The 10956-nt window shown below is 37.6% G+C and overlaps 3 protein-coding genes across 4 annotated transcripts in view; 1 reads left to right on the top strand and 2 right to left on the bottom strand.

The window, feature by feature from the left end:
• Positions 376–4175, bottom strand: LOC104710133 (serine/threonine-protein kinase BRI1-like 2). 2 transcript variants are annotated; one of them, XM_019229271.1, is made up of 2 exons: positions 795–4175; positions 376–684 (listed from the first exon to the last, which is right to left on the bottom strand). In XM_019229271.1, exons 1-2 carry the CDS (start codon positions 4105–4107, stop codon positions 527–529), a joined length of 3471 nt encoding a protein of 1156 aa, XP_019084816.1. In that variant the 5' UTR covers positions 4108–4175; the 3' UTR covers positions 376–526. The 2 variants fall into 2 exon arrangements, with proteins under 2 accessions (XP_019084816.1, XP_010424991.1); XM_010426689.2 differs by having other exon boundaries at positions 376–771; positions 873–4175.
• Positions 8567–9574, top strand: LOC104710131 (tetraspanin-14-like). The gene is made up of 2 exons (XM_010426687.2): positions 8567–9100; positions 9258–9574. The coding sequence occupies exons 1-2, from the start codon at positions 8624–8626 to the stop codon at positions 9540–9542; spliced, it is 762 nt and encodes a 253-aa protein (XP_010424989.1). The 5' UTR covers positions 8567–8623; the 3' UTR covers positions 9543–9574.
• Positions 9660–10956, bottom strand: part of LOC104710132 (transmembrane 9 superfamily member 3) — a 7234-nt gene continuing 5937 nt past the window's right edge. The window contains exons 7-8 of the mRNA XM_010426688.2: positions 10462–10625; positions 9660–10201 (exon numbers count right to left, since the gene is read on the bottom strand). Coding sequence (XP_010424990.1) covers positions 9982–10201; positions 10462–10625 — 384 coding nt within the window. The 3' untranslated portion in view covers positions 9660–9981. The remainder of the gene's footprint in view (positions 10202–10461; positions 10626–10956) is intronic.

Genomic DNA, 10956 nt, shown 5'->3' with positions numbered 1-10956 from the left:
GTCCATTAATTCAAAATTAAAGAAATTGCAAAACCCGGTATGAAGATTTGTGATATAGATCCGGTTAATACAATTTGCGGAACCGAATTCATAATTTATTTAACCGAAATAAGTGAACTGTGAATTGCTCTTGATTCACATAATCCAAACCAACGCTTCTGTTTGGTTCAATAATTATCAACTTCTTCAGCAAAAAAATTCAAAGCTAAATCATATTATGAAAACTGTTTTAAGTAATTCATAATCTTTATTTTTTAGACAACATTCGCACGCACCCTGATATATAAATTATGAGAAAATAAAACCAATGACTTTACTTAAACCGAGATATGTGAGCCAAGCGTGAGTTATTTTAGCTAAGACATAAGATAAGACTTAAGAGGAGGATGAAGTTTCATATATATAATTATTAAAAAAAGATTTAATACAGAATAAAATTTTAATCATTGATCCACCACACATACATTCTCACAGCAATTTTCTAAAAGAGAGACAAATTATAACCAAAAAAAAAAGCAGATCATGGTTACGAGCTGTTACTGTGACTGTGACTACTATTTTCATTTCCACGAAGTTCTCTCAACGAAGCAACCACTTGTAACATATTAGGCCTCTTTGATGGGAAGTCGTCGACGCACCGCAACGCTATCTCCAAGTACCTTAACATCTCTTTCACAATCATCCCTCCAAAACCTTCTTTTTCATTCAGAGACTCTGAGGAACCTTCTTTCATACTCAAAAGGTCTTCATCAATCACTTCCATATGTTTCCCTTCTCTTGCTTTCATCNGAAACCTTCTTTTTCATTCAGAGACTCTGAGGAACCTTCTTTCATACTCAGAAGGTCTTCATCAATCACTTCCATATGTTTCCCTTCTCTTGCTTTCATCTTCGACCAACCTACTAAGTTCGTATCACCAAACTCTTCTTTGTCCGTTGGTCTCTTCCCGCTTAAAATCTCGAGCATCACTACTCCGACGGAGTACACGTCGCCTTTTGCAGTACATCTGAAACTTTGGTAATACTCCGGTGGTACGTAACCTGGCGTGCCTGCCAAGGTACTCACACTCAAATGCGTGTCTAACGCGCTGATCAGCCTCGCCATTCCGAAATCTGAAACTCTAGCTTCCATGTCTTGATCGAGAAGCACGTTGCTTGACTTCATGTCACGGTGGATGATGTGAGGGATACAATTGTGATGCAAGAAACAAAGCCCTTTCGCTGCTCCTTTCGCAATCTTCTTCCTCTCTTCCCAACTCAAAACCCTCCGTTTTTCGCCTGTTCTCGGTCCGTGAAGCACTTCCTCGAGGCTACCATATTGCATAAACTCGTAAACTAGCAATCTCTCTTCCCCGATTTTACAGTATCCCAAGAGCGGTACAAGGTTTCGGTGTTTGATTTTCCCTAGCGTTTCCATTTCCGCCATGAACTCTCGATCTCCTTGACAACTAAGTCTAATCAGTTTCTTGATCGCCACGGAAGACCCATCTTTAAGCGTCGCCTTGAAAACCTCACCGAATCCACCGTGTCCGATCATACTCGCAGCCGAGAATCCATTCGTAGCTTCGATGAGCTGCGAGAACTTAAGCTTCCTCAACTGTCGCTGAAACGTCGCTACGTTGATACTCAACGGCTCTTTCTCCTTCTCAATCTTCCACGTTGTGGCGGAATTAACCGCCTGCAAACTGTGAAGCATCTTCGCATCTTCCGCGTCTCTCTTCCTCGCACGAACCGCTATCGCCCAAACGATCAAAATACAAACCGACGCAGCAGAAATCAAAACTCCCAAAACAATGCTATTCGCCCAAGAAGCTGCCCTGCTTCCGTGTTTAGCACGTTTCACTTCCTCTGTTCCTGCTGGAAGTTGATTGTTTCCGTTCTTACATTCCGGTAAAGGTACTCCACAAAGTCCAGGATTATCCGCGTACTGGCTCGCCGGAAGCGTGCTAAGCTGACCTCTCTGAGGAATCGGACCGGTTAACTCGTTATTAGACAAATCAATCTGCACCAAGAAAGACAAATTCGAGAAAGACTCAGGGATTTGACCCTGCAAACGGTTATCCGAAGCATCGAACACACCGAGGTTCTTGAGGTGACCAATCGTAACAGGAATCTCGCCGGAGAGTTGATTATGAGAAAGCTCAAGAACTTGAAGAGCGATCATCTCTCCAATCTCATCTGGGATCTTGCCTCGTAGCTGGTTGTAAGAAAGATCAAGATACTCAATGGTTTGATACCTTGTGAAAAGACTCAGAATCGGACCTGAATACATTCTTGTGAAGTCACAGCTTTTAAGAGATGGTATCTGAAGAAGCCTCTCTGGTCTGATCCCTGAGAACTCAACCAAACCTCCCACACCTTTACATGAGTTCCCAACGTTTCTTACGAAAGCCATTGTGTTCCCTGAGAGTAAACCGGAAAGAGCTTTTGAACCGGGTTGACGACCTAACCGTGGTGGGATTTCACCGGTTAAGTGGTTTGTATTGAGATCAAGCCAAACCAGAGTTGTGCATTTCCCTAGCTCCGCTGGGATCTCTCCGGTGAAGTTGTTGTTTCCGAGCTGAAGAACGGCTAACCGGGAAAGGATTCCGAAATCTTTTGGGACTTCTCCGGTTAACCTGTTGCTTGTGAATGAGACCCATTCGATGTTACTGCAGTTGAAAAACTCCGGTGGGATTTCTCCGGTGAGTTGATTGTTGTTGAGGATCAAATCTTTGAGGTTTTGTAGTTTTCCGATCTCCGGCGGGATTGTTCCGGCGAAATTGTTGTACCAAGCGATGAACTGCTCGAGTTTCTGGAGGTTTCCGATCTCCGGTGGGATTGTACCGTTGAGATAGTTGAGACTGAGATCGATCGTTCGAAGCTCCGAGCATTGAGATATCGACGGAGGAATCTCTCCGGTGACGAGATTATCCGGGAGTCTTAACTCTTCTAAAGAAGCTGCTCCGGGACATAAATCCGGCGGAATCACGCCGGAGAATCGATTGGAGCTGAAGTCAGCGATTCTCAAGCTTTTGCAAGAAGATATCGAAGTCGGAAACTCACCGGAGATTAAGTTGTTGCTGAGAAGCAAGATCTGAAGAGATCCGAAGCTTCGGAGGATAGTGTTCGGAAACGGACCGGAGATGTTGTTGTTGGAAAGGTCAAGACTTTGTAGCAAAGAACAAGAAGACAACGACTCAGGGATCACACCGGTGACGTTGTTGTTAGAAAGACGGAGGTTTTGTAATGTCCGGCAAGTGTCTCCGATCTCCGGCGGGATCCAACCGGTGAGTTTGTTATGAGAAAGATCCAAACTTTGTAAGAGTTTTAGCTCACCGAATGGTTTTGGAATCTGCCCATCAAAGTTGTTGTAAGAAAGGTTCAAGCTTTTGAGGCCGGTGCAGTTGATGAGTGAGTCAGGGATATAGCCGGAGATACTGTTACCGGAGAAGTCGAGATAGGACAAGGAGACGCAAGAGGAGAGAGGAATGGTTAAACCGGAGATTGAACCGGTTATGTTGTTGTAAGAAAGATCAAGGGTTTGAAGTTTCTTGCTGTCTAAGAAAACATCATTAGGTAACTTTCCGGTGAAGTTATTGTAAGAGAGAGTGATGGAGATAAGGTTTGAGTATTTGGGGAAGAAGTTTTCAGGGAGGATTCCGATTAAACCGGAGGAAGAGAGTTCGAGGTGAGTTAGGCTTAAGGGAAGAAGAAGAAGAGAGGTTGAGTTTAAAACGAAAAAGTTCTCAGAGAGTTTAAGAACAGTGAGAGAATCAAGAGAGGTGAAGGCATTGAAAGAGACGGTTCCGGAGAGACCACTACCGGAGAGGTTAATCTCGGAGACTCTTCCACCGAGACAAGTGACGCCGGAGAATTGACAAGGTGATTTACGAGGTGTCCAGTTTGAGAGGATGTTGTTTGGATCATCTTGGATCATTGCTTTGAAAGAGAGGAGAGACAATGAGTCGGTTTTGAGTGAAGATGAAGATGATAGAGAGAAATGAGTAAGGAGGAAGATGAAGGAGATATGGATCCGAGTCCGGATCCGAACCCGGATTGGTGAAGTAGTCATTGGAGGGAGGATCGTGTTTGGAGTTTGAATGGAGAAGTAAGTAAGTTGAAACATTTAGATGATAAAGAGAGTTTTTTTTCTCCTTTGAGGCGATGCTAAAGCAGAGGAAGGAGAAGGAAAAGGGCTTTTCTTGAAGAAAAGAAAAAGCAGCTTTTGTTTTTATTTTATTTTTAGTATTGATGCTTATCAGTTTATTATATCAATTGTGAGAGTGAGAGACTAAACATCTTTGTCAAGTTAGCTAAATATTGCAATTTCATATAATGCTTTTTAAAAATCTATATTAATATCAGTTTGTAATACATTGACAAAACTAATGAAGATGTTCATATTAGAAACTTTACTCTATAATCACATCAAGTTTTAGATTTTGGGAGATTTTTTTGGTATTGTAATAAACCTTTTACAAAAGAATTGCAATCGTTTGAAAAATATGAAGTTTGGGACTTGGGAGAAATCATTACAAACGGAATGAAGTACTAAATTTTCATATGGTGAGGTGTGTGGTCAAAATAATTGGGACCCAATTTAGTCATGATATGCATCGCATATGAAATGGTATTTTGTAAAACTTTGTTTGATCCAATGTTCACGGTCGAGGCAGAGAGGCGTGGGGGAATGAACAGAAATGTGACTTTACAATTTACAATAACAAACTTTATGGTGTAACCATTATGTTGCTCACTTCTTTCTACATTTTTATGTGATCCCTTTTAATTAGTTTATAGTATCATATTAAACGCCATAGATAAGCCTTTATATCATGTTCCAAGTCACACACTCCATCCTTTTATCATTACGCTTGCCCTCTCCCACCAAGTTTACGAGTAGATTTCTATCAAGTAAGCAATATATTAGCTTTGGTTACTTCATCCAATAGAAAAGAAAAGGCTATTTTGCTAAGTTCATTGATAATTAGTCATATATACATTAAAAATAAAGTCATATTTCTAAGTGGTTCAATTGGTGATACTCTAGCTACAATTCAATTACACGAGAGACTATTTCTTTAAAATCGATAGTTTCTAGTAAGAAATAATTATTCTTAGAAAATTTTCCCATTACAATAAATATAGTGCAAACCTCCTTATCACCTATAATAGTGTGATTGTGTGTTATAATATTTCACACTAGTGACTATCGAGTATATAGTTTATTGATTCTATTTAATAATAAAAATTCACAAAAAGAACCAAATAGTGGAGAGTAATAGTGAAAAGGCCCACAAAAGAAACAACATCAATTAGCTCGTGGTTTAGTGGCATGAGAGGTTATGATTCCTTTGCCCCCAATATTTTTTAAACACTTCTTTATTAAATTCTTCTTTTCACTACCACTAATTCTTATATATCTCTTTTTTTTATACGAATTTTGTTCTCTTGAACGTCAGTTTATTTTGACCACTCTTGCTAACAAAATAATACGTAAATCAGACTAAATTTCAATTTAGTATGAGTAGTGAGTGCATCTGTACATATATTACTACAAAGATTTGACTTGTCCCCAGAAAGAATCAACTATTGATTTTACTTATAACCAATTACTGGACTACATGTAATACATTTTGGGGTTACCAGAAAGTTTAAGAGATCTTAAGAGCAAGATTTTGCCTTTTTTAAAGGGAAACACTCCAAGATAGGGATAGTAAATTATTATTTTTAAAAAATTATGTTGTTTCTTTGTGATTTTGTATTTAAAATTTCATGATGCCTCCATAAATAAGTGATCAAAATTTGAGCAAATCGATCTTACCAAATACTATCCCAATGCCAAAAGAGACAACATGAAGTCTCAAAATACATAATCACAAAGAAACAATTCTTTTAAAGATTATTTGGTGGATTGTTTAAAAGCTCCTAGTGATACCGATATTCAAAGATCTAAAACGCAAATTACCATATATTTTAAAGAATGTAGAAAACATAGATTTTTAGGGTTCTGCTTATGTAGGTATTGCAACTCAAAATTGATTTTCCAAAGCTTCTATTTTATTTAAGTTTTATTGTTATAAAAGAAGACATTATTCATATCCATCTATATTCATATTCATATATGTCTGTATTGATAATTTTTTTTATACACACACGACCACAAGTACTAATTACTCCTTTAAAAACATCATGTATTGCCTATATTAGTCTATATGTTAACAGATGCATTTACACGTCAACCTATGATAAAATATATGGTATATTAATTGTTTTTTTAAAATCATTATTAAAGTATATATAAACATGCTATCGTCTTGGTGGTACAAATCATTAGCGTATATTGTAGTATAATTTTAAATCATGGTAGCGTCGCACATCCTTTGAGATCTGATAACAAATGCAATAATAAAAGTTAGATACTGTGATAGCCAATAGGGCTGGTGGTTCTCACTTAACCTTCCTACTTAATTAGGCATGAAATTAATATTAAACTTCCCAATGTGTGAGATATATACGTTGGAAGAAAATAGTACTATATTGGACTCCATTTTGACCATATACTGCTGTTGTGTTCCTTCTTTGTGTAGTGGTTATGACCATTTTTACGCTCAATGTATCGAATGTTTCAGCCCGGATTAAGTCGAGAATGCGATTTTGAGAATTCAACCAAAGCAACTCAGATTTCTTGCAGTTAATTTAGAATAAAATGTAGAAACGTCTTTTTTGTTTTCTTCTTATAACTGGAATGTGTAAAAGTCAATGGTCAACCAGCATGACTTGAAGTTCAAATGATTAAAAAAAACTATTTAAAGGATGATTGTTGTTTTTAATCATAGGTTCAGGTCGATAATAATTGGATAATATCTTTGAGAATGGAGACATAATGATAATATATATGATGTGCACTTATGTCAAAAATCAAAGAAAATGCTGTATACCTTGTACATATGGGTTCAAATCTAATTACTCGAATATATTCAGCACCATCAATTACAGTTAAAAAAAAAAACACTAAATCTATATAACTAAAAGGCAAAGATGTGCCCGCACTAGATTCTACCTTGTGCATTAGATAATTCAATGATGTAATTAAGTCCGTTTCTTCGTTTTTAGGGTTTAGACTAGTTTTTTTCAATTTTGAGTAGTGTTGTTTGTTTATTCTCAATTAAAAGTGTTTGTCTCTCAAAATTCCAAGTTTAGTTTAATCGAAATTTACGGATTTTATTTTTTGACATTTCGGTCTTAGTTTAGATGGAATTTACGGATTTGGATTTCGTTGCTTCTGTATTCTTTCTGCTTATGCTTCTTCTGTATTCTTCCTTCTAGTATTACGAAAAAGGGGGAAAGAAAAGAAAGATGACATAATATTTTATAGAAGTAACTTTGCGGAGAACTTGTATTCAACTCTTCTATGTCGAACCAAAACTGTGCCCAAGTCATCTCCTCTTTCATATTCCGACAAGTCATGGATTCTTTAACATGATGCGACGGTAAAATGAAAAGAGTATTCTCATCACTAATTGAAAAACAAAAATCAGGGTAGATTCATATCACTTATGTAAAACTAAAATAGAGAGAAAATAAAACACATGCAAATAAGATAATATGCATGTGATGATGTGAGAGTGAAAGATATATTTAAGTATAGTACTCCCTCCGTTTCAAAATATAAAATGTTTTGAGTAAAGCACGCAGATTAAGAAATAATCACTTTAAAAAGTTTAATCAATTATAATCAAAACTGTATAATATAAAATATTAAACTAATCTAAAAGTTACATAGAAACTTGAAAATATTTTATATTATGAAACAAAAAAACTCTCTAAACATCCTATATATTATAAACGGAGAAAGTATTAGTTATTTAATTTGTATACAAATTTAAGTTTATAAAACGTTAAAAAGTTGTATGACGGGAGGCTCGAGAGAGGAGGGACCAAAGATGTCGTGAATGGCACGCGTTTCTTCTTTATCCACTTTTATCTTTTACTGTGTTCAAATGATTGGTGTGTTGTACTCTGTCTCTGTTTCCTATTAATTCCTTGTTAAAAAAGTTCAGCCTTTTTTTAACTTTTTTACTAAATACAGTAAACACGTGGCATATATATTAACATGCAATCGATTTTATTTTGAAAATGAACTTTTACATATATATTTTATGATCCAGTTTGTCAAACCATCAGCCATTTTTGTGTTAAGAATTGACCAAGTGTGAAAAGTTAACTTTAGATGTTGTGGCCCGTCAAAGCGATATCATTGTTATTAGTACCATCGATCCCAAAGATGTTAATATTTTTCGAAAATAGAACCATTTATTATAAATATGAGTTGGAGAAATGATGAATTCGATGAACCCTATAACATAAATAAGCACGCCTTGTCTTTTGTTAGTCTTCTAGCTCTGACATGGTGTCAGATTGTTGTTTAATGGGCTTTAAGGCCTATTACAATTTGGCCCAAATCAACTAACAAAACCGGACAATCAGAGAAATTGAGCTCTAGTCCATATCTAAATTAGCTATAGTCCTTATCTAAATTAGATTTCCTATCTCTATCTAGATACTATCTCTGCTTGTATAAATATACCAATCTTTCTGAATGTAACATCTACAAGATTTTCCAAAAACTGTTTCAAACAATGAAGTTACAAAGCCTTAAGTCGTGGAATCTAGTGGCCGGCATCATCCTTCCGGTCATCACTTTGATCCTTTCGGCTCCTCTCGTCCGCCACGCTTTGTATCACTTCATCATGCGTTACGACCACTGGCCAAGTACGCCACGTGTTGAGACACTCTTCAGCGTCTCTCTCCTCGCCGTGTTCCTTCTCGGCAACGCCGCTATGTTTCTTCGACCAAGACGGCTCGGCTACTTCTTAGTTGTTGTCTTCTTCATCGGCTTTGCTTACGCCGGTGTGTACGAGATGCAAAGCCGGCGGTTTTCTCCGACACCGATGTGGTTCAAGGGCGAATATGATGTTGGTGGACAACGTAAATTAGAACGATACCAAGTGGTTAAGATAGAACAAAGTCAAGGACGCTTGCCAAGAGTTCATTTACGGTTCGTTGACAGCTCTTACTTACCACGGTACGATAGGAGGTTGGTACCTCCCATTGAGGTACTTTGCGAAATCATTTAATCCTTTTTTTAATAATAATATTAATTACTTAAATATATATCCAATCTTGTATAGGTATTATAACTTTGATGAGATTTCATATATGCCTTTTGACTTAAAAAAAAAAAAATGTTTCTAATTTGCTGTTGTTGTTTAGGCTGGATGCTGCATGAGGCCAGGGGAATGCGAACTAGAGACGGTCAATGCAACATTGCACATTACAAGAAATCGTGAAGGACCACCGTTGGAAACGGCAGTGATCTACGGTCGTTACGGTGGCACTGCAGACATAAAGGATTATTACGATATGTGGAGGCACGAGTTGAGTGTGTTGTACTATGATTGCATGACATGTAAGGTCAAGATCATTAAGTCTCCACGGCTGCGCAAATGGTGGCACCTCGGTGTTTTCTTTTCTTCCCTCACCTCTTTGTTTAGATAACAAATTCATCATAATTTTCGGAAGATTTTGTTGATCGAATAGATTAGCTTTTTGATTCATGAGCATTATCTTAATCAAGTATATTCGTCTATAGAATATATAATATAAAAGAAAAAGGATACAAAGTAATTAATTAATTACCAAAAAAAGAAGATAACAACTCCCTAAAGTAGTAGAGAAAAGAGAATGACTCAACTAAACAACATCATAGTTTTGTCCAAGTCCGTATCACAGATAACAAAACACCACAAAATATTGTATATATATAGAAGAACTTAAAGCACTTTACCTCTAAGGAAATCAGACCATAAAAGCCATTTTGGTATTCGGTGTCTGGCTTTGAAGAAGCCTTCTTCTTTATCTACCAGGTGGACGAGTTTATCTTCTTTGTTCTACCAAAAATCGTAAGGGGAAGGTGACTGACTAGCCAGCAACAGTTTTACTCGCATTTAATCGACCGGTAAATGTGGCGGACAAAGAGGAGAGAAGATCGGAATCCAACGGCTCCAAGCATGAGGAAGAATCCGTAACAAATGCAAGCCATGTAGCCGAAGAAGTATGAGGTTTGCATGAAACCGGACATGTCTGATCTTGCGTAGTAATAGTATAAGCAGTATGCGTAGATGAACACACCAGTCGATCCACCGCATAGGAATGATCTGCAATCGTATTATAACAATGTAGCTTTATCATCACCAATTCAAATTCTAATACGAATTTAAAATCTATGAAAGTATTTAGCAGGTTTAACTGATTCAAATTCGAACCCGACCTAAGAAACCAGTCTGAAACAAAACAAACCGATTTGGTAACTGAAGGGAATATAATGAACCCAAACCCAAAACATAGCAAACCTATGAAAATTGTATTCTATTTATCAGAAACTACAATGAAAACCAGATTGGGTTGAAAATATTACCTCCACCACCATTCGTGATCTTCGGCAGCGAGTTGGAAATAAGTGAGGGCAACTGTAATAAAAGCAGTGACGATCAACAGGATGATGAAGACGATGAAGAGGATGCTGTAAATGGTGTAGATACGATGGCCCCAAACACTGGCAAAAATGTAATATAGCTCGATGTAGATGGCACTGAAAGGAAGAAAACCAGCCATGGCCATCTGGGGTACAGCACTCCTGTACCATGGGAGTGGTGGGATCTCCCGAGGATACTTAGTGGTACGGCATGGAGCTTGGAACTCCGCTTTGCTGTTCTTACCGGCAATACCACCCAACACAAGCAAAGGCGAAGTGACTAGTGTCCATATGAGGACGATCACTACAATGGTTCCAAAGGGAAGAGCGGCGGTCGCATTGTAGGCGATTGCCACAGTGTTTAGGAAGCAGAAGGAGAGGAATAGTGGGCCACAGAAGAGACCTCCAGTGAGCAGTAAATTTCTCACCTGAGAAAAA

This window comes from Camelina sativa, chromosome 9, assembly GCF_000633955.1.
Source record: "Camelina sativa cultivar DH55 chromosome 9, Cs, whole genome shotgun sequence".
NCBI lineage: Eukaryota > Viridiplantae > Streptophyta > Magnoliopsida > Brassicales > Brassicaceae > Camelina > Camelina sativa.
Note: the sequence above shows the minus strand (reverse complement) of the source record. Positions and strands in the feature narration are given on the sequence as shown.